The following is a 24,582-nucleotide window of genomic DNA, read 5'->3' on the forward strand; positions in this document are numbered from 1 at the left end:
AGGAAAGACTACAAGCACTGAACCTATTCTCTCTGGAGAAGAGACGATTGAGGGGGGATATGATATCAATGTACAAATACTGTACTGGTGACCCTAGCATAAGGAACAAACTATTCAGAGAAAGGAGATACAATAAGACACGTGGCCACTCAATAAACTAGAGGAAAGGCGGTTTAACCTTAAAGTACATAGGGGGTTCTTCACTGTAAGAGCAGTAAGGATGTGGAATTCTCTTCCGCAAACAGTGGTATCAGCAGGGAGCATCGATAGTTTCAAAAAACTATTAGATGGGCACCTTAAAGACCACAACATACAGGGGTATACAATGTACAACATACAGGGGTAGGTTGAACTGGATGGATGGATGTCTTTTTTCAACCTCACTAACTATGCAACTATGTAACTATGACAAGAACTTATTTTGGGCAACAGACATCCCACGATTCTGTTTACACTATTTTACCGCGATTTGTTGGGCGACAATCACGTCAAAATCGCGCCGTGATCAGGGTGCCATTGGAAGTGATGGGGATCACACAGGCGTCCCGCAATTTGCCATGATTTGGGATCATGGGCAGAATCACAGTGATTCTGCCCATGACCTGGGACGCCTAGATGTGAACGGAACCTTAAACCAGTGTAGAGCGTTTGGCAAACAAAGCCAAAAATACACAGCCACCATAAAAACCAAAGACTGTGTGGCTGCTGGAGTCACCGCAACCAATTATGTAGTTGATTGCTAGGATGCAGGCAGCCATTGTCTTTGATTGCTAGGACGCAGGCAGCCATTGTCTTTGATTGCTAGGACGCAGGCAGCCATTGTCTTTGATTGCTAGGACGCAGGCAGCCATTGTCTTTGATTGCTAGGACGCAGGCAGCCATTGTCTTTGATTGCTAGGACGCAGGCAGCCATTGTCTTTGATTGCTAGAATGCAAGAGGCCAATGGTGAGTTGGGGGAAAGAAGGATGGATGCCTGGCCCCCAGGGGAAAGCTGTAACATTCACTGGAGGTAGTGATATCACCACTAAATGATGCATTTCCTTCATCAAACGTTGGTTTGCTTAGGCAGGCTGGCTATCGTTTGATGGGTGTTTAAAGCATACGTAAAAGCAGGTCTTTAAATTCCCATTTAGATTACTGATGTGGTGTGGATGATAGATCTGAGGCTGCATTAGACTTTCTTTTTGTTTTTGTGGACAAAGCAGACCTTATCGAGATGGGTTTGCATTGACGGCCGAAAACAGTTTTCTAATGCACTTTGTGTTTGATCACGCGTTTGAGTAAGGCAGTGTTGGAATGCAAATGGTAGCATTTGACAAGAGCACCTGTCTACATGAGTCCTTCCACAGCAGGGATCTCCAAACTACGGCCCTACAGCTGTTGCAGAACTACAAGTCCCTTTCGGCAATGTAAAACTCTGACATTCACAGACATGACTAGGCATGGTGAGAATTGTAGTTTCTGAACAACTGGAGGGCCACAGTTTGGAGACCCCTGTTCTAGAGGGACAGTCCCAGCAGAGGGGCGCTGCTTTGGGTACCAAACTTTGTGTGTTCACATGCTTCAACGCTGTAAATCTATGAATTATACCTCCTAGAAGCAGCATTAGGCCAGCAGCTCGTGAAAGATTCATCTTGAGATCTCCTCCGTTGACGATTTTGGTATATTTCATTCCAAGAACCAGAAGTGGTGTTGCAACGAGGCTGAGAATGCCATTCACGATGACCAAGGCCCGTGTGGCCACCATGGGCACTAGCACAGAAGAGGAAAATAAATCACAGCATTGGCAACTGGACTTCCAGCCAAAAATATCTAAGCATCATTATTGGCTCTGTACCCACCTTGATGCTCGCTGAGATAAGAGATAGGGATGTCACAAGTCCAGATATTGGCCATGTGGTCATATATGCACTCACTCCACAGCCCTCGACATCTAGAACTCAAGCCTACGGAGGAGTACGGATCCTTTGCATCTTGCTGGGTCACAAATTAAGCAATGCAGCAAGAGGTTAGAAAGAGATACATATCTGCATATTATCTTTATTTCAGTATAGTAATTTGTTATTGTAGCACTACTCCCATGGGAGCTGCTGTGTGTGGGTTCCCTTGGGTTACCATGAGCAACAGTAGAACATTCAGACATGTTTCCAAGTGATTTTACAAGGACCAGTCCAGTTTCTTTGGGTTTTGTGTTTTTATTTGTAACTTGGATAGGAGAAGGGATGAGTGGGATACTCCAATAACTGAGCTATGCACAAAAAGGCAGGGACTGTATAAAAAATGCTGACTGATGCTGGATAACGCTGACTGACGCTGGTTAACGGTGATTGAGCTAGTCACGGCTAGGCCGCTTACTGTATTTCACTTTTGACTGTGAAAGAGTCCTATTAGCTTCCTAAGGCACTCCTGTCCTGAGGTAACTGTCCTTTATAGAAGACTGCACTGATGAGCAACTTCAGGGCCCTTCCTGGCGCCCCCTTTACCCTCTAATCTTAAGGGTTTAACAACTTGGCACCCCCTTTACTCTGGGTTAGCTGATTTCTGGATCCCCTTGACCCCACTGGAGTGGTCCCCTCTCCATGGCAGACCCCTGGGCAGATGCTTGAGTACTCACGATACTGTTTTTCCAGAAGTATTCTGCCCAGCAGCTCCACTTGGTCAGCAACTGGATCCCTCTGCAGCACAGCTCAACCCCTGGTCCCTAGGCTGACTGCCTGGACCACCTTCCTCAGCAACAGGAGGAGAGACAGCCATCACCCTCCTCCTGGAACCTGGCTTCCCGCCCAAAGACACCCTGCTACATGCTCCCCTCTTATTTATGTCCAATCCCAGGATGCATTGCAGGCATGCCCTCCCACTGGAACTGACATAAAACAGAGTGTGCTACTGGCAAGGTTTCCTCCACTGTCCAATGAGCTCCCTCATTGGCTGCAGTGGGGACACTCCCACAGACCCAGTGAATCACACTTGGAAACATGTGACAGGCTAAACTAACAGATCAGACCCTCCTGATAAGAAGAACAGGGTCACAGAAATGTTTTACCTAGCACCTACCTTGGAGGGTGCTACATTATTATTATTAATATATTACAATATTATTTATTTATGGGGGCCAGCTCTGGAATCCCAGCCCTGTCCTCACAACTCCTTGCCCAAACTCCTCAGTATTCTCTAATGTAACCCACTAGATAGATAGATAGATAGATAGATAGATAGATAGATAGATAGATAGATAGATAGATAGATAGATAGATAGATAGATAGATAGATAGATAGATAGATATATGGGGAGGCCACCACCTAGTGGCCAATGAAGAAATTATACCAACACTCCCTTACATGCAGGCTCCCCGGAAACTTGAATGGGGCTATACTCCCTAGGATTTTAGTTCAGGATACTGGTGGAGACTGCCACTATCAAGGAGGAGTAAGTAAGGTCCTAGGTAGGTGGGTTTGTTCTAGGTTAAATAAGGTTAGGTAGCTAGGTAGGGTGAGGTAACGAGCATTACACTAAAACTGAACTTTTCCTTTCAATATGAGATTATATGTGCACCTAACACAAAGAGGTGGGAATACAGCCTAAGGCCGGCCATAGACGGTTCGAATCTTGGCTGGTTCCTAGTGAATTCAGCTTGATTCAAGTCGTGTATGGGCAAGCTGAATGTACCAAGTTGATTGATTAACTTGGGTACAACCAGCCTGCTGGATTTAGTTTCAAATATCGCTACCAGCTGCTATAGCCACTCCCGGCAGGTGCCATTCACAGGACACCATGCATTTTTCTTGATGAATGCATGCAAAACGTTCTCTGATTGGATGGGGCGGAGATTGTGACATCACCACCTTGCTTCTCCACTTCGTCCAATCAGAGAATGCCTTGTATTCACTGAGAAAAATTAGTTCTGTAAATGGTGCCTGTGCTGAGTGAGCAACCCCTTATGTCCAACTTGCAGCAGCACAGCTGCTCAGCAGAGACCTGTAAGATAGCTGAAATCACTGTAGTAGCAGTGACTACTACAGTGATTCCTTGTATCCCACAGGTATGGCATATGCAAACTTACATTGGCCCGAGTCATACCAGGATTTCAGCTTTAAAGGGTAACTCCACTTTCATAAGGAAAAAAAAATCAGCAAATAACGAAAAAACAATATAGCGTATGTCAAGTCATATTGTAATTGAATATTATTAAAAATGACCTTTCCTTTTTAATCTGCAGCTTTTGTCATATTCTGAAAATGCAATGCAATATGGCTACCTGGAGCTGTTCTGTACACAGAATGTATACTGACCACACCCCCAGAAACATAATTTCCTGCTTGTGTGATTGGCTCACCAATTTTCCCAGAAGTCTGCACTAAGATACAAGTCAGATTTCTGGCATCTCCTGCAACAAAAATGTCATTTTTGGTGAGATATTCCCAATAAGAAAAACGTCTAAAGGGATGCAGACCCAGCAGCTTTCCTCATTAGAGCTCTGCAGCTGCCACAGCTGATAGATAATTATGAAGCCACTCCCATTTGACTCACTCGACACAGAGGAACAAACAATGATTTCTTCAGAATGACAAAAGGTAGGAATCTGCAACAAAGTTTGTTAAAATCCTTGTAATGTACAGAGATCACCCAGAGGGGAATGCTTTTTTCTCAACACTTTAAAGTGCTTCTGTCCTTTTCAGAAATATATAGAATGCCATTGCTGCCCATGTTATAAAAATGCTAGTTGCCTGGCTGTGTTTGCCCATATTGCTTTTGAGTCACAACCCGGAAAAAGCATGAAGCAAATGAAAGTCAGAAAAAAGTCGGAATCATTTATCAGAATACTTGTTCAGGTTAAGTGACAAAGAAAATAAAAGTTATAGCGTCACTAGTATTCTCAGGAGAGGTCAGCAATGGCACCCATAATTTCTCCCATAACAGGTTTCCTTGAACCTGTATCTAACCTCCACCTTGTAGGGGTCCGGGAGACATGGGAAGTGCCGTATTGCTGAAACCACCTTCAGAAAGTGCCCCCTCCTGCCCCCTGCACTTCACTACCAGCAATCTGACCATTACTAGCATCATAGAGCAACAATGTCTTGCACTGATCACTGCAGAGGCTACCTACAAAGCCTGATGCTCCATTTAAATATGTGTTTGCATCATCAATGCATTATTGACACATATGTACCTCAAAATCCCATTCCTCTACCATCATCAAGAGATGATGCCTGATGAAGACAGCAAACAAGCAAACAAAATCATATGTGATTTAACCACAAGGTGGCAGCAAAACTCCACAAAAATTCCTTAAAGTGACTCTTTCCATTCCATGAGCACACTGATGCAGATTATTTATCAGATACTCATATCTGGAAGTGGTTTCTGTAAGTACATTTAAGGGTATGTAAAGGGAAGGTATATTCTATTGTCAGCAAAAGCATATTTAGAGTTGTAATCTTTATCTTAAAGCCAACCTGTGGCTTATCACTGCAGAAATTATTCAATGAGCCAAGAAAAAGAGGGGAACCAGTGGACTGGTCTGGACATATGGGCAGCTGAGCCTGAAGTCAGTTTTTGACTTTGATCAATTAAAAGAGAACTCCAGCCTTTCACCCATCTCCTCCCACCTCCATTCCCTGTAACTGTTTTTGGTAGCTTGAGGAAGGGTTAGATCCTCTGTCAAGTTTTAATTGTTGTCTGTGTCCCCATTAGGGAGAACCCTTTAATTTGTATTGGGGACCATTGTCACCAAGAAGAAAGCAAAAGAGATATCCAAAATACGGGGACACCTGCTTAAGGGATACAGTGAGGGAAAAAAGTATTTTGTACATTTGCCTACTGACAAAGAAATTATCAATCCATAATTTTAATGGTAGGTTTGATTTAACATTGAGAGACAGAATAACAACAGAAATAACCAGAAAAATGCATTTCAAAAAAGTTATAAATTGATTTGCATTTTAGGGAGTGAAATAAGTATTTGACCCCTTTGCAAAACATGACTTAGTACTTGGTGGAAAAACCCTTGTTGGCAATCACAGAGTTCAGACGTTTCTTTTAGTTTGCAACCAGGTTTGCAGACATCTCAGGAGGGATTTTGTCCCACTTCTCTTTGCAGATCCTCTCCAAGTCATTAAGATTCCGAGGCTGAGGTTTGGTAACTCGAACCTTCGGCTCCCTCCACGTATTTTCTATGGGATTAAGGTCTGGAGACTGGCTAGGCCACTCCAGGATCTTAATGTGCTTCTTCTTGAGTCACTCATTTGTTGCCTTGGCCATGTGTTTTGGGTCATTGTCATGCTGGAATATCCATCCACGACCCATTTTCAATGCCCTGGCTAAGGGAAAGAGATTCTCGCCCAAGATTTGACAGTACATGGCCCCCTCCATCATCCTATTGATGTGGTGAAGTTGTCCTGTCCCCTTAGCAAAAAAACAAACACCCCCAAAGCATATTGTTTCCACCTCCATGCTTGACGGCGGGGATGGTGTTCTTGGTGTCATAAAGAGCTTGATTTTGGTCTCATCTTCCCCCAACACTTTCACCCAGTTCTCCTCTGAATTGATCAGAGGATCAGATTCTTCTGTGTAGTTCTGGGCTGATTACTCACCATTCTCATGATCATTGAAACTCCACAAGGTGAGAATTTGCATGGAGCCCCAGACCAAGGGAGACTGACAGTTATTTTGTGTTTCTTCCATTTGCAAATAATCACACCACCTGTTGTCACCCTATCACTAAGCTGCTTGGTAATGGTCTTGTAGCCCCATTCCAGCCTTGTTTAGGTCTACAATCTTGTCACTGACATCATTGGACAGCACTTTGGTGTTGGCCATGGTGGAGAGATTGGAATCTGATTGACTGATTGCTTGGTCAGGTGTCTTTTATACAGGTAACAAGCTGAGATTAGGAGCATTCCCTTTAAGAGAGTGCTCCTAATCTCAGCTCGTTACCTGTATAGAAGACACCTGGGAGCCAGAAACCTTGCTGATTGATAGAGGAACTAATACTTATTTCACTCAATTTATAACTTTTTTGAAATGTGTTTTCTGGATATTTTTGTTGTAATTCTGTCTCTCACTGTTAAAATAAACCCACCATTAAAATTATAGATTGATCATTTCTTTGTCAGTGGGCAAATGTACAACATCAGCAGATGATCAAATACTACTTTCCCTCACTGTAACTGTTCAAAGTGGCAGAAAACTAACGTCGTTTATTGTTCCCTATGGGTAAGCCTATAATAAGGCTTAAATATAGGTATAGTAAATATCTTCTAAACGTGCACCATTTAGGAGATATTTACTTTAGCAGCAGCCAGTAACCTCACTAGTACATGCGCCCTGGGCTCTGAATGGACTGTGCCATCCATTCAGAACTCTGTGCCGTGGGAGTAACGTCATCGTGGCTCGTCATTTGTAGTTGCGTAGTTACATAATTAGTCAGGTTGAAAAAAGACACAAGTGCATCTGACTCAACCAATAAAAAACAAAACAACAAAAAAGAAAACACAACCATACAATCCCATATACACAATCATCATACCAAAGCATGATTCAATTTGCTACAGCAGTTAAAAAACTTTCTTCCTGATCTCCCGAGAGGCAATCGAATATTCCCTGGATCAACTTTACCTATAAATATTAGTACCCAGTTATATTATGTAGACCTAGGAAATAATCCAGGCCTTTTTTTAAAGCAGTCTACTTAGCTGGCCAGAACCACCTCTGGAGGGCCGAAGGTTGCGAACCCGTAAGGAAGACCAGATGAAGATGGAAGCGCCTACAGCAGGGACACTGTGCCACTGGAGGGCTTTGTTTCCAGGTAAGTCTTTTATAATGTGCTAGTATGCACATCATGACTTAAACCAGGGCTCAACAATTCCCGGGCGCCAGGTCGCATTGGCGACTAGAAACTGAGTCCGGGCGCCTAGGATTTCAGCCATCTGCTGTCAGGCATCGGGACGCCGCTCTGTGATGCAGACTTGCAGAGATTTGAAATCCCCGTGGCTCCTATCCATAATTCTCTGTGTCCCTGACAAGGCATTTTAATTGGTCAGCACCGTCACATGGACGGCGCTGACCAATCAGAACCGGCTGCCTCTTCTCCACTTTCAGCACATCCATAGGACGCACTGCTCGACTTCACAGCACAGCAAGCTTCGGCCCCGCCTTTGAGGGCGGGCCCGGGACTGTCTTCACTCGGCAATTGGCCAAAGTGGAGGAGAGGTGGAACGCACGCCTGCCTCCTAGATTGTGCGTTCCACCCGATAGCAACATACAGCACGCTGACTTCCTTATCGTGCACCCCCCACATCCACCCTCAGATGTGGCCCCCCTCGCTGAAAACTGCAATGAATATCTGCAATCTGCTAATTGCCAGGGACTTAAGACAAGGTACTGGATTCTCCTCTGAAACAAATACTGGGTAGTCTCTCCAAACCCCCCCCCTATGATCTGTGACAAGACTCTATAGGGGGGGGGGGGGGAATGTCACTAGCACACATGCATGTGTCCATAAAAATACTGGATTATGGCTAACATATCTGTTCTCTCTGTGTGGTATCCAGGCAGCAAGTACACTGTATACTGGTTAGCCACTCAGGTACAATGTCCATGTTTGGCAACTTTGATCTATGGACCTAGAAACAGCCTGCCTGTGTGTCACTGCTTCCTCAGCCCCTGGGGGAGGTGGGAATGGAGACTGAGCCCATCCTGCCGTGGCTAAGGGAAGGGAACCACCTACAATTAGTTGGGGGGCACAGTTTACCTTTTATTGGCCAGGTGTGGGAGCCCCCCCCCCCCATAGACACATGTGTGGGGGAGCAGAGCAGGCCATTTTCTGAGTGTATAGGAGGAAGGTGGAGGTGTGGGATTTCCACACTTCTGGAGAATTCTTCTGTACACACCATAGAGCTGAGGGGACCTCACTGTACATATACACATCTGCCTGAGACTTTCATTCTCTCCCACCCTCTATCTCCCTCCCTCTCTCCCCCTCCCCCTCCCCTCTTTCATTCTCTCTCTCTCACCCCAACCCCCCTCCGCTTCCCCTAACCCCCCCCCCCACATTTTCCCTTCTCTACCTCCCTCTCCTCTTTTTTTCTTTTCTCTTCTTTCCATTTCTTTCTTTCTTTTTATTTTTTTTTCTGGGGGCGGGGCAGCTTTTTTTAAAAACTGGCTCCTAACTTTTTTAGCTGGCTCCTAGATTCAAAGAAAATTTGTCAACCCCTGACTTAAACTGTCTAAAGCCCAATTTGTTTTTGGTGCGGTTTATACCGCTTTAAGAGGGGAATTCCCTAAGTTTTCCTATAGCAGAGTCTTTGGCCCTTCAGAAATGTGACTATCAGTAACCTTGTTTATTTTGAATGCGAAACGAGAGCTCCAGCCGCCAAATTCTACAGCTTTTTTGAGCATGGAGAGGGAGATGTAGAATTACCTCCACCCAATCAAAGAGTTTAAGGGGTGTGATAAAGGTATGCTGGAGTATTTTAATATTTTCACACACCCTTAATGTCCACTATCTGGACACTTCTATATTTCAACATGACAAGGTTTGACAAATGTGACAAGCAGCATATTATTGAGCAGAATGAAATAACAATTTGTTAGATATCAAATATGATATACAGTACATAGATCTGCTGTAAACTTCTCTTAGGAGGTTGAATGTGTCTTTTTAGTGTTCTGGTGTGTTTGGTGTCTAACTGATTGATATCTTCTATTATATTAGGGCAGGCACTTTTTAAAAAGGTAATGTCATTGCAGTAAGAATTTTGGAGATTGTACGAAGCTTATCTGCAGTTTTGGGGTACGTCAGTATAAAAATTCTTTCCTCTAACTTTTCTGCTTTTTGTCAGTCTGTCTTAAGCATGACTTTTTAAACACAGTATGAGTTTTAACTCTGACCGAGAAAGAAAATGTGGACTAGATAAATCAGGTCCAATAAAAAGACAACTAGATTTTACTGGCTAAGCATGGGAGACAAAACATATTTATAAAATTTAACCAACTTTATTATACATAATAAAAAAAAAAAACAGATAAAAAGGGATAAAAGGAAATACCCTAAATGACCAAAAGGCCTCACAGGGTTAAGGGTACAATACTCTGCTGGAAAATAACCAGGAGACCAAGATATATCACATATGCTCAAATATATCCATAATGATGACAATAAATGTAAATACAGTATTGTAGATTTCCAGTAGGAAGGTCAAGGTCAATGCGTTTCACCAACTATAGGCTTCTTCAGGACCCAATAGGAAAAGGTAGTAGCAATGAATGCAACAGGTCAAGAGGTATCCAAAAATAGGGACAGGCACAGGGGCATCAGAGCCACAAAACCATCAAACATTACATGCGTAGGATGGCATAGCAGTAGAAATAATTAGGTTAGTAGAGCGGGTGAAAGAGCTTAGAATACAAGGAGACCAAAAAGGGCAGTCTGGCGGCATGGTATGACATCAGGATGATACTCCTAGTTTAATGATTTCTTGACTCAGTGTGGGAAGATCCCTAAAATTTTTGGTATTCGAGTACCTTTCCTCTTTGGGTTGAATGTCGTGGTACTGGTAGATGCTGGGCATAAATATGTGCTCCATATATTGTGTGAATCTGGCAACACTGGTACTTCTTGGCTACCTTTTTGGTCTCCATATATGCCAAGCCCTTTCACCTGCTCTAGTTGGCGAAACACGTTGACCTTGACCATCTTACCAGAGATCTACAATACTGTATTCAGATTTATTGTCATCATTATGGATATATTTAAGCATATGTGATATATCTTGGTCTCCTGGTTATTTTGCAGCAGGACATTGTACCCTTTACCCTGAGAGGCCTTTTGGTCAATGGGGTTAGTCCCCTTTTATCCCTTTTTATCTTTTTTTGTAATAAGTATAATAAAGTTGGTTATATTTTATAATTGTGTGTTGTCTTCTGTGCTGAGCTAGTAAAGTCCGGTTGTTTTTTTGCTGGACCTGATTTATCTAGTCCACATTTTCTTTCTAAGTATTTTGGATGTGGCTTGTGAGAGTCAAACTCATTTTTTTTGATCTGACTATTTTTGTTACGAAAGTTTGGGGGAAAATGAGGGTGGCACAGTCTTCAGTACTGCTCCACCATTCTTTCCATAAAGTTTGTGCCTCGTCAGACCTCATTATAGCATAAGATGCTGAGCAGAGCTGGGTAACCTTTGCCTGTTAGCAGCAACAGGCCCCTTTCAACCCCCTGGACCTAAACAGTGCATTGTAAAGTGGCATGTGCTTTCTTTCAAACAGTGGCATTACTTTACACTTCGAAAATCAGTGGTTCTGTCTTAACGCAGATTGTGACGGTGTTCACCATCACTGGAGTGCATCCGTCAATGGAGGTACCCAGTCAGGGTGCCGGTTGATCCGTTACACAGATGTTCCATCACCAAGACACATCTGGGTGCCAGCAGCCAGGGAGATCCTGGAGTTTATAACAGTTACGTGCTACACAACTTTTTTTAGCAGTTTAACCACTTAAGCCCCGGAGGATTTGGCTGCTCAAAGACCAGGGCCTATTTTGCGATTCGGCACTGCGTGATTTTAACGGACAATTGCGCGGTCGTGCGACGCTGTACCCAAATGAAATTAACATCCTTTTTTCCCCATAAACAGAGCTTTCTTTTGGTGGTATTTGATCACCTGTGCGATTTTTACTTTATGCGCTATAAACAAAAAAAAGCGACAATTTTGAAAAAATAACAATATTTTTATCATTTTTTTTTTTATGAAATCCCCCCCCCCAAAAAAATGTAAAAATCAAACTTTTTTAACATTTTAGGCCAATTTGTTTTCCGCTACATATTTTTGATGAAAAAAATCAGAATAAGCATATTTTGATTGGTTTGTGCAAAAATGATTGCGTTTACTAACTACGGGAAAGATTTATGTCATTTTTATTGTTTTTTTTTTTTAACTAGTAATGGCGGCGATCTGCGATTTTTTTTTGCAGGAATGCGACTTTGCGGCGGACAGGTCGGACCCTTGACTGACATTTTTTACACTTTTGGGGGGGACCAGTGACATTACTACAGTAATCAGTTCTATACATATGCACTGTTACTGTAAAAATTACACTGGCAGGGAAGGGGGTTAACTTTATTAGAGAGAAAGGGGTTAAGTGTGTCCCTAGGGGCGTGCTTCTAACTGTAAAGGGGCGTGGCTTTTGATGTAACCACAGAGACATACGATCCTACATAGCAGGATCGTATGATCTCTGCTGTTACATCAGGGAGAATGACAGGCGGCTTTGTTTACATCAGCTGCCTGCCTTTTTCCCTCTCCAGCGGGAGATCGCGAGTGACCGGCGGACATTGGAGCCGCCGGTCACTCGCGCGGGGATGCCCGTGAACGAGCGGGGGTGGGAGCGCGCCTCAGGCGGCGCACGCTCGCCCCCTATTGGCTCGCGGGCGAGTGACGTACCCATACGTCACTTTGCCTGCACGGGGGGCTGACCGCCGCAGTATATGTACTTGCGGCGGTCGGCAAGTGGTTAAGGTATAATACAATGAAGAACGGGTTAGCCACAGAACATGGTTTAGGTCCACTTTAAACAGCATGAACTCAGAGACAGAGAAATAGCAGCTTGGAAGACTAAAGGGACAAGATGGATGACTCATACTTGGCCTTTTCCCACACTAGACCCAAGTAAAAGATGAATAATGTGCACTTAGAACCAGTAGACGCATAGTATAGATGTGATCACTGGACAGTAGGCCAAGTTACACATCCCCCTATGATATGTTGATCTAATAAACTCTTCTTTGCAACCAGACTCATATATTTGTATAAATAGATCAGTTTTTAACATTGCCAGACATTTCTCCAGCTACGTATGTAGGAAATTTAAAAAGTGTCATAGATGCTGAAAATAAAACTAGAGCATTGGGGTCATAAATTCCCATTTCAACAAACAGATATCATCCAGAGAGAAACATTCCATGTAACTATCAATATAATCTTTAGTATAAGATATAGACGACTCCAATTGTATTATAAGCTAGGTAAGTACGTGAACTGTCCTTTTCATAGGTCTTTCTGCAGCAGACAGCTCCAACCCTTCCTCTGTATATACAGTTGTGCACATGCGATTGGGTTACCCCAGATTTCTCCTTCCTGGTGATGGCCAGCCCAACTTGTAATAAATTTGAGCATCCATTGCAAAGGACAAATCTTATACAAGTACATATGGGTTGTTCAGGTGGGTCCAAGCAACTAAATACTACATGTACACTATATTGTCAAAAGTATTGGGACGCCTGCCTTTAAAAACACATGAACTTTAATGGCATCCCATTCTTAGTCCGTAGGGTTCAATATTGAGTTGGCCCACCCTTTGCAGCTATAACAGCTTCAACTCTTCTGGGAAGGCTGTCCACAAGGTTTATAAGTGGGAATGTTTGACCGTTCTTCCAGAAGTGCATTTGTGAGGTCAGGCACTGATGTTGGACAAGAAGGCCTGGCTCGAAGTCTCCACTCTAATTCATCTCAAATGTGTTCTATCAGGTTGAGGTCAGGACTCTGTGCAGGTCAGTCAAGTTCCCCCCCCCCCCCCAAACTCGTTAATCCATGGATCTTGCTTTGTGCACTGGTGCGCAGTCATGTTGGAAGAACAGGAAGGGGCCACTCCCCCCAAAACTGTTCTCACAAAGTTGGGAGCATGAAATTGTCCAAAATGTTTTGGTATGCTGACGCCTTAAAAGTTCCCTTCACTGGAACTAAGCGGCCAAGTCCAACCCCTGAAAAACAACCCCACACCATGATTCCCCCTCCACCAAAAAATTTGGTCCAGTGCACATAGCCAGGTCCATAAAGACATGGATGAGCAAGTTTGGGGTGGAGGAACTTGACTGGTCTGCATAGAGTCCTGACCCCAACCTGATAGAACACCTTTGGAATGAATTTGAGTGCAGACTGCGAGCCAGGCCTTCTCTCCAACATCAGTGCTTGACCTTACAAATGCACTTCTGGAAGAATGGTCAAACATTCCCATAGACACACTCCTAAACTTTGTGGACAGCCTTCCCAGAAGAGTTGAAGCTGTTATAGCTACAAAGGGTGGGCCAACTCAATATTGAACCCTACGAACTAAGACTGGGATGCCATTAAAGTTCACGTGCGTGTAAAGGCAGGCGTCCCAATACTTTTGACAATATAGTGTTTGCGAACTGTTCCACCTGCCAAAGGCTTTGTAGTTCCCGTCAGTAAATCTTCTTTTTATGCCCCCTAGGTTTAACCGCTTGCCTGCGGCGGTCAGCCCCTCACAGGCAAAGCAACGTAGGTCTACGTCGCTAGCCTGTGAGGCTCTAGGGAGCGAGCGCGCGCCGCCGGAGGCGCGCTCCTGCTCCCGCGCGGTCACGGACCCCGCCCCCCCGCGCGCGTGTACCCGGGGGACCCAATGTCCGCCGGGCACTCACGATCGCCCATTACACCGGAAGAAAGGCTGGCGGCTAATGTAAACAAAGCCGCCTGTCATTCTTCCCTGTGTAAGAATGGAGATCACACGGTTCTACTATGTAGGACCGTTGATCTCTGTTCTTACACATGTAGCCACATCCAATCACAGTTAGAAACACGCCCCTAGGGACACACTTAACCCCTCCCTCTCCAATAAAGTTAACCCCTTCCCTGCCAGTGTCATTTTTACAGTAACAGTGCATATGTATAGCACTGATTACTGCAGTAATGTCACTGGTACCCCCAAAAGTGTCAAAAATGTCAGTCAAGGGTCCGATCTGTCCGCCGCAATATCGCAGTCCCGCAAAAAAAATCGCAGATCGCCGCCATTACGCGTTAAAAAAAAAAACAACAAAAATGACAAAAATCTTTCCCTTAGTTAGTAAACGCAAAAACTTTTGCGCAAACAAATCAAAATATACTTTTTGAGATTTTTTTTACCAAAAATATGTAGCATAAAACAAATTGGCCTCTAATGTTAAAAAATTTTGATTTTTAAATTTTTTTGGGGGGAATTTCATATAAAAAAATGTGAAAAATATTGTTATTTTTGCAAAATTGACGCTCTTTTTTTGTTTATAGCGCATGATCAAAAAAATCGCACAGGTGATCAAATACCACCAAAAGAAAGCTCTGTTTGTGGGGAAAAAAAGGACGTCAAATTCGTTAAGGTGCAGCGTCGCACGACCGCGCAATTGTCTGTTAAAGTCACGCAGTGCCGAATCGCAAAATAGGCCCTGGTCAGGAAGGGGGTAAAATCTTCCAGGGCTTAAGTGGTTAAAAGACAAGTACAGGCTCAGCCCCACTGCAAGGGACATTCAAATTTCCCTGAGATCAGCTTTAAGAAACGGAAATAAAATGTTTAATAGATTATATTTGGAAATCTTAACAACTCTGACTCCAGAAGCTAAGAAACATACTGATTATGCTCCAGTTCCTTGTTATTTCTATGTTGCACCAACAGTTGTAGGAAAAGAATTAGCCGCACATCCAAGGATTCCAATAGGTTTCAAATACCTTTATTTCCAAAAAGTTGCAAGTGATGACACCAAAGACACCAGCATAAAGTCTCGTAGACGCGTTTCACACATACATCTTGTGCTTAATCATTACGATCATTAATCACCAACAGCATTTAATATGCACCAAGAAGTCTTAGAAGTGGACCAGAACCTTTCCATCTATTCCTACAAATGTTGCTTTTGTATGAAATGTAAAGTGATTTTACTACTCGCACTTACAACTATTTTTATAATAATTCACCACTGAACCTGCTGTGTATATTTCAGTTTTCAGAACTTTGTTCAAACAAGAGATTAGTGCCCCGCTGGAAGCCTGACATTTACATTGCACCAAGAAAACCATTTCCAATGCAGAATGTGACACTACAGTCCAAGTTCAGCTTACAGAACAGGGCGGCACGGTGACAAATACAAGACAATGACAAAAAAAAAAGTCCATCAAGATTGATTATTAATAGAAAAAAGCAATGAGCAAAATGCAAAAGCCCCCAACCATCATTGGTCTGATGCAAAACCGATTGCCAAGTGTTGGTGAATTATCACATTATTAAAGACATGACTTGATAATATTTAACACATATTTATGTAGTAGATTGTATAAGTGAGCTTTTACATTTCCAGGAAGAGTGACAAGGGTTTCTTACCCTCCAGCAGTCTGTTGTGTTAGAGGCAATGAAGAACAGAAAAGATAGGATCCCTAAGACAAGACTCGTGACCTCCACCAATGCGCTGCCCATCCTACATCGACCGCGTCAGTCTCAGCAAAAACCCTTTTTTTGGAAATGACGTGGAAGGACTGGAGAATGGAGCTCGGTGGCAGGGGCTGCATGCTGTGCCTGGCTGCAATCATTAGAACTTCACAGAAAATGATTTTAGAATTGAGCCTCAGACATGCTGAGGACCTGCTGCGATACTGGAGTTCATTGGGGAATTAGAACTATCACTGAGCGAAGAAATGTTTTATATTTACAATAACCGCCATGGTCCCAGGGAATGAAGTACAGAAAAAAAAAAGCACGGATTTCTAAAAAAAAAAAAAAAATGATATAACACAGAAAATGGGGCATGACCTAGTCTTTTTATGGAGATGCCATAATTAAATTGGAACTCCAGCTGCACAGTTTTAGCAGTTAGGGGGGGGGGTCTGTTTTTTAACCACTTTACCACCGGAGGATTTTGCTGTCTTACGTCCAGGCCACTTTTTGCGATTCGGCACTGTGCAATTTTAACTGACAATTGCGCGGTCATGCAACGCCATACCCAAACGAAATTTACGTTCTTTTTTTCCCACAAACAGAGCTTTCTTTTGGTGGTATTTGATCACCTGTGCGATTTTTATTTTTTGCGATAGTAATAAAAAAATGCGGCAATTTTGAAAAAAATAACAATATTTTTCTACTTTGACAGTTAAAAAATATCCAATATATTCAATTTTTGTCATATATTTAGGCCAAAATGTATTTAGCTACATGTCTTTGACAAAAAAATTCTCAATGAGCGTATTTTTAACCGCTTTAAGACCGGAAGATTTTACCCCATTCCTGACCAGGCCATATTTTGCGATTCGGCACTGCATTATTTTAACAGACAATTGCACGTTTGTGCGATGCTGTACCCAAATTAAATTGATGTCCTTTTTTTCCCCACAAACAGAGCTTTCTTTTGGTGGTATTTGATCACCTGTGCGATTTTTACTTTTTGCGCTATAAACAAAAAAAAGAGCGACAATTTTGAAAAAATAACAATATTTCTCACATTTTTTTTATATGAAATTCCCCCCCCAAAAAAAATTTAAAAATCAAATTTTTTTATCATTTTTGGCCAATTTGTTTTCTGCTACATATTTTTGGTAAAAAAAATTGCAATAAGCGTATTTTGATTGGTTTGCGCAAAAGTTATTGCGTTTACTAACTAAGGGAAAGATTTCTGTCATTTTTGGTGTTTTTTTTTTTTTACGAGTAATGGCGGCGATCTGCAATTTTTTTTGCGGGACTGCGACATTGCGGCGGACAGATCGGACCCTTGACTGACATTTTTGACACTTTTGGGGGTACCAGTGACATTACTACAGTAATCAGTGCTATAAATATGCACTGTTAATGTAAAAATGACACTGGCGGGGAAGGGGATCATTTTTATTGGAGAGGGAGGGGTTAATGTATGCCTGGTGCTTACTGACGTGTGTGGGGGGAGGGGACTGAGTGACACAGGCACAGATCGCAGGTTCAGCTATGCTGAATCCTGTAATCTGACCCTGCCTGTCACTTAGGAGATCCGGCCGCTTTGTTTACACAAGCGGGCGGATTTCCACACTAGATCCCCGACGATCGGGGAAGAGCAGCGGCGATCGCCGAGAGAGGGGAATGTCTGGTGACGTAGGTCTACGTCGCCAGACGATAACGAGCCACTGTGCCGCAGTAGCAGCACAGTGAGCAGTGGCCAAGTAGTTAAAAAAACAATTGACTTTGCAATCGTCTTAAGCATTCACACAGCCGTCACAAATAATCACCATTTTGTTTACAGTATGTTTATTTCATAAGTACGTCAGCTTCTTCTAGTAGCCCTAATACAGCACTTTCCTGAATTACAGTGCCTTGAAGAAGTATTCATACCCCTTGAAATTCTCCACATTTTGTCAATGGCCCTGTATTTAGCTCCATCCATCTTCCCATCAACTCTGACCAGCTTCCTTGTCCCAGTTGAAGAAAAGCCTCCCTACATGATGCGGCCACCACCATGTTTCACAGTTGGGATGGTGTGTTCAGGGTAATGTGCAATGTTAGTTTTCCGCCACACACAGTGTTTTGTTTTTAGGCCAAAGAGTTCAATTTTGGTCTCATCTGACCAGAACGCCTTCTTCCACATGTTTGCTGTGTCCCCACATAGCTTCTTGCAAACCGCAAATGGGGCTTCTTATGGCTTTCTTCCAACAATGGCTTTTTTTTTGCCACTCTTACATAAAGACCAGATTTGTGGAGTGCACGACTAATAGTTGTCCTGTGGACAGATTCTCCCACCTGAGCTGTGGATCTCTGCAGCTCCTCCAGAGTTACCATGGGCCTCTTGGCTGCTTCCCTGATTAATGCTCTCCTTGCCCGGCCTGGCAGTTTAGGTGGACGGCCATGTCTTGGTAGGTTTGCAGCTGTGTCATACTCTTTGCATTTTCGGATAATTGATTGAACAGCACTCGTGATATGTTCAAAGCTTGGGATATTTTTATATAACCTAACCCTGCTTTATACTTCTCCACAACGTTATCCCTGACCTGTCTGGTGGGTTCCTTGGCATTCATGATGCTGTTTGTTCACTAAGGTTCTCTAACAAACCTCAGAATGCTTCACAGAACAGCTGTATTTATACTGAGATTGAGTTTCACACAGGTAGACTCTATTTACAAATTAAGTGACTTCTGAGGGCAATTAGTTAGGGGTATCAGAGTAAAGGGGGCTGAATACAAATGCACGCCACACTTTTCAGATTTTTATTTGTAAAAAAATTTGAAAACCATTTATCATTTTCCTTCCACTTCACAATTATGTGCCACTTTGTGTTGGTCTATCACATAAAACCCCAATAAAATATATTTACATTTTTGGTTGTAACATGACAAAATGTGGAAAATGTCAAGGGGTACGAATACTTTTTCAAGGCACTGTGACTCAATCAGGAAAATAACCCATTACATCCACTAGATGGAGCTGTCGATCATAGGAAATACACATGCACAATAAAGTGATTTTTGTGATAGCTGTGCAAATGCTTGATACAATTTTTCTATAAGGTGGCTCTAAAGCTAAAACATTGTTTTGCCTAATGTGTTCTCTGCATTAAGATAAAAAACATTTTGCCACTTGCTGTGCTCCCACACCCCAAAAACTTACCTGAGTCCTGTATCAGTCGAGTGCTGTGCCTGGCTGCTGTTCTTTTCCTCTCTATTTCTCTTTTCACGGCAGGATCAGGCAGCTGGGGTGGGTGGGGTTGGCCCACGTCGTGTGGGTCTATTGAAACACACATAGCCCACCTTGCGAATAAGCATGTCTGCCCCTATAGAAAGCCAACTGATATGGGGGCAGACATGTATGCTCTCCTCCTCTTCTGAGTCCCCCCCCCCCCCCATAGAGGATGGCTTGCTGTGGGGGCAGATAAAGAAGAAGAGGAGCAGGGGACCCCAGAAGAGGAAGTTAAGGACCGCTTCATGCAATACCATTGCACAGTTCAGGTGAGTATAACATCTTTATTATTTTACCTTTAAAAAATTGCCTTCAGAGACATGTGCCCAAAGACAATACTTTAGACAAAACACTATTCAATACAGAGAATGCATTAAGGTTTACTGGTAGCACTTGAGGGGTCCCGGTGTGTCTGGGGGTGGGGGAGGGGCACAGGGTTGGGTCCACTTCTTTTTTCTCTTACTCCTACTCTCTCTTTTACTTGCCTTCTTGGTGAGTGTCTTCGTAAGGTACTCCTAGTGGTCGCACATTGGTGCACATAAATTTTCACAATTGTGGCACGGAACTTTCGCAGAAGGCTATACGGCTAATTGTCTGCCGCCGGCCTTAGCAATCGCAACAGGGCCACGTTCAGCCCCATCTCATTTTTTTTTCCTTAGTTACTTATTGCATTTTACTCTCTTTCTTAATTGCAGTTTTCTACTGGCTGCTGCCCTCCATTGTATGGAGGCCTTCAGTCATGAGCACTTTGTGATCTATCCTATGATATGCTGTACTTTGGTGTATTGTTTTTTAATTTTATGCTATTATGACAGACTATTGGGATTGTTGTACCACTGTTTAATGTCTTTGTTACTTACTTTTGTACTTTACTGTAATTTTTTTCCAATAAAAACCATTAAAAAGAGAATGCATTAAGGTAAAAAAACCTTCTGCCTTTAGAGCCACTTTAATACAAACATTTTTGAACGAAAATCTACTAGTGTATACCCAGCTTTAGGATGCATGTGGCCTGTTGGGAAATCCAGTCCTGAGTGACCTACTGAGGCACTTGTATATCTAAGGCAGTGGTTCCCAACTCCGGTCCTCATGACCCACGAACAGGCCAGATTTTAAGTATTAACTTGGGAAGATGCAGACTAGAATACTGCAATCACTAAGAAGCAACCTCATGCACACTGCTGCTGTTAAACTCACGTTTTTATGAGTTTAGGCGTTTGTTTTTTTTTTTTTTTTCTGCCCTTAAAGCTTAACTCCACTTTTGTTGGAAAAAACATTCCCCTCTGGGTGATCTCTGTACATTACAAGGATTTTAACAAACTTTGTTGCAGATTCCTACCTTTTGTTATTCTGAAGAAATCCCTGTTTGCTCCTCTGTGCTGAGTGGGTCTAATGGGAGTGGTTTAATAGTTATCTATCAGCTGTGGCAGCTAATGAGGAAATCTGCTGGGTCTGCATCCCTTTAGAGGTGTTCCCATTGGGAGTATCTCACCAAAAATAACATTTTTGTTGCAGGGGATGCCAAAAATCTGACTTGTATCTTAGTGCAGACTTCTGGGAAAATTGGTGAGCCAATCACACAAGCAGGAAATGATGTTTCTGGGGTGTGGTTTGTATAAATTCTGTGTACAGAACAACTCCAGGTAGCCATATTGCATTGTATTTTCAGAAAATTACAATAGCTGCAGATTGAAAAGGAAAGGTAATTTTTAATAACATTCAAATACAATATGATTTTTGTCACAATTGTATACGCTGTATTGTTTTTTCTTTTTCTTGCTATTTTCTTTCCCCACAAAAGTGGAGTTACCCTTTAAAGTGGTTGTAACCCTTAAAGAAAAAACTAAGATCCTGTTCCTTTAAGGCATGCTGTATAGCACAGTGTTTGTGGTATGTAATCTTTCCCTTCCGATCTTGTAAAAAATTTGTGTCCCCTTGTCTGTGCTGACCACGGTAATCATGGCTGCTGATCCATGATTCCTGTGGTTGGTTTATGTTCTCCCAGCTCTGTTCTCGCAGTCTCTCCCCCTCCCTCCCTGTCAGCATGAGAGCGGCTCTCCTCCCTGCCCCTCTCGCTGCTATTCTCGCTGCATTCAGCTGCATAATGTCCTGCCATTAACTGCTGTGTATTTATTTTTTGTTAAATGAAAAGGCTAAATACCTTTTCTCACACCGTTGCTGTGCAGTCACATGATCCTTCTCTGCTGGCTAGCCCCAATCTATAGAAAAAAGCGGTAGGGGCTGAGAGTGGTGGCTGGCTGAAGTCACAGGGCAATCTTGGCCTTTCCCGCAGCCCCGCTTCTCTCCATAGATCGGGGCCGGCCACCAGAGGGGGATCACGTGACCGCACAGCAGCAGTGTGAGAAAAGGTATTTAGCCTTTTCATTTTAAAAAACAAATACACTGTGGTTAATGGCAGGATAGCCGGAGGGGATACATGTAAAATCAACTAGTGACTTTACAACCACTTTAACCTCCCCTCTATGTTACCCTATGTGTCCATGCACACATTGACGTTTTTATCAGTTTAGTAGCAGGGGAGTTTAGAGTATGTTTTCTGAACACTCTAAAATCATGTTCAGGAAAAGCAATTTTGACCACAAAAAAATGCTGAGCGCTGTTAAACACGCATAAACGCTAAATGCTAGGCTTGTTTAGTACTTCAGAGTTTTATTTAAATAAAATAAAATAAATAAATGCCCAAATTCCAAACTCTGTTAAACTCTGCTGGTGGAGTATATAACGCTGATTTTCTCCTGCCAGAATAGCACATGAGGCCTTACAATGGGAACACAAATAAGTATAATTTCAAATTATAATGGAAAAGCTTTGGGCACGGCCATACACTATACAGCATATATTAACCCACACGCATGCATAGTACTTGAACAATAATGTTTTGTTCTCCCATATGGTACATCAACTGTCCTAGATAATAATGTAATTGTTCACATTCCTAAAGACATCAACAAAGACAGGGGAGGACCTAACCATATTCAGCATTCATTGGCACAACATGGGTACAGATTATACATGTGTATGAAATGGTAATAGTCAGAAAAATATACAATCCTTATCTTCCAGTCTACTTTAACCTTTAAAGGTCATCAAAAGAGAGATGCCAAGACAAAATTCAGCAGCGCCAGTATGTGCCAGCTGACTTTTGTTTGACATGAAGGTAGCATTGATAGCATCCCACCATTTTCATTAGACTTGTGGTTGGACACAAATAGCTTTATACATCCTTTTTTTTTTTTTTAAAAGCAAATCCGTGTTTTGTCTATTTAAGGCAAAAACAACAGGTATGTTTGATGCCCCTGAAAGATCTCAGCGATAGATACCTAGTGACTCATTCTATCAAGAGTTTATTGGCTCTACCACATAGATGATGTGTTCATGATTTGGCAAGGACCTCCTCAATACGTGCCACTCATCTGCTCACCAAACCTATGAACTATGGGCTACTACTATATTGTTATCTTATTCAAAATTATGTCAAACAGTTGATAATTGCCCTAATAGAGTTGGTGCCACACGCCTTAAAGATATAGAACAATTACATTGTTGGTGGGATTTTTTTAGGCACCAAGACAAATAAAATAACCATTTAAAATATGAAAAGTTTATTGTACATTAGGTAAAAAAAGAGATAAAGACTTAAAATCATATATCTCTTGTACAATTTCAATCACATATGTGAATACAGAATACCCCAAGAATCACATAACAGATGCTGGATGGGGGAATGTGTGTGTACCCCAGAACGTTCTATGACGCATTTCAACATTCATTGTCTTCTTCAGGGAGTGATACAAAGGGAGCAGATTCTACAAGAGATCAATGTGTTAACACAATGATATACAAATATAATTACAAAACTGTACAAAAAATGTGTGTGTGTGTATATATATATATATATATTTATATATTCTTATGTATCAGTTTAGTGTGAATCTAGTGATAGTTGGGTCAGTGTGAGTGTAGTGATCATATTTATTGTAGTGTCACTTTAGTGTTAATCTAGTGATAGTTTAGTCAGTGAGAGTGTAGTCAAACCATTCATTTTTACTTTAGTGTCAGTTTAACATGAATCTAGTGATGGTGCAGTGTGAGTGTAGTGCCACCATTCATTTTTACTTTAGTGTCAGTTTATTTTGTCAGGGCAGGTCTCCTGCAGTATATTTTAGTTCGTTACTGCACGTTTAAAGCAGTATATTTCAGAGCGTTAGTGTAAGTTTAATGCCAAATAATTCAGTGCGTTAGTATAATTTTAACGCCATATATTGCAGTGCGTATTTAACGCAGTATATTTAAGTGCGTAAGTGCACGTTTAACGCAGTATATTTTACGGCGTTATTGCACTTTTACTGCAGTATATTGCAGTGCATTAGTACATGTTTAAAGCAGGACATTTCAGTGCATTGGTGCGCGTTAACTGCAGTATATTGCAGTGTGTTAGTGCACGTTTAACGCAGTATCTTTCAGTGCGCTAGTGCACGTTTAACGCAGTATCTTTCAGTGCGTTATTGTAAGTTTAATGCAGCATATTTCAGTGTGTAGGTGTACGTTTACCGCAGTATATTTCAGTGCGTTAGTGCATGTGTGTCTGTGTAGTGAGTACTGAAGTTAAAGTGTACCAAACACCATTTTCCATTGATTGAAGTGCATCAATGTACACATTTTCCCATCTTTATTGCATTTTGTTATTAAGCCCCCCTCTCCCCATTTTATCTGGGAGGCTAACAAGGGGAGACAGACGTTCCCATGGCACTGTGAGGGGGCCAGCAGCGTATGTGCCCACAGGCGAAGGTGGGATTGGTCCATCCTCAGGCAGGGCATAATTTCTGCTGTTTAGTGATGTTGCCCGTGCTATCCAGCCACAGCATACAGAGGAGATGGTGGACTGGCTTACTAAGCCATCCTCATCGCCCATCACCCAAGCAGAGACTAGTGTGCCGTCCCCCGCAGCTGCCAGAGTGGCTTATTCTACCGCCTTGTTCACAGCTACTCCTGCCATAGCCTCAGCATCAGGCATGAAGAAGTCAGCTGAGTTATTTTAACAGAGCGTCAGCCACTTGCTCCTTGCTCAATCATTACTTGATTCAGATCTTGGTTCTGAGGTTGAGGAAGGTAGGAACAT

The 24,582-nt window shown here is 42.5% G+C and overlaps 1 protein-coding gene across 1 annotated transcript in view; it reads right to left on the reverse strand.

The window, feature by feature from the left end:
• The window catches only part of LOC309568843 (claudin-16-like), a gene marked incomplete at its 3' end in the record, with an annotated part of 113,981 nt that overhangs the window by 6,786 nt on the left and 82,613 nt on the right, over positions 1-24,582 (reverse strand). The window contains exons 2-3 of the mRNA XM_082274628.1: positions 1,843-1,978; positions 1,592-1,753 (exon numbers count right to left, since the gene is read on the reverse strand). Of these exons, the coding sequence (XP_082130754.1) occupies positions 1,592-1,753; positions 1,843-1,978 (298 nt within the window). The remainder of the gene's footprint in view (positions 1-1,591; positions 1,754-1,842; positions 1,979-24,582) is intronic.

This window comes from Pelophylax lessonae (genome assembly GCF_965119305.1).
Source record: "Pelophylax lessonae genome assembly, chromosome: 12".
In the NCBI taxonomy this organism is placed as follows: domain Eukaryota; kingdom Metazoa; phylum Chordata; class Amphibia; order Anura; family Ranidae; genus Pelophylax; species Pelophylax lessonae.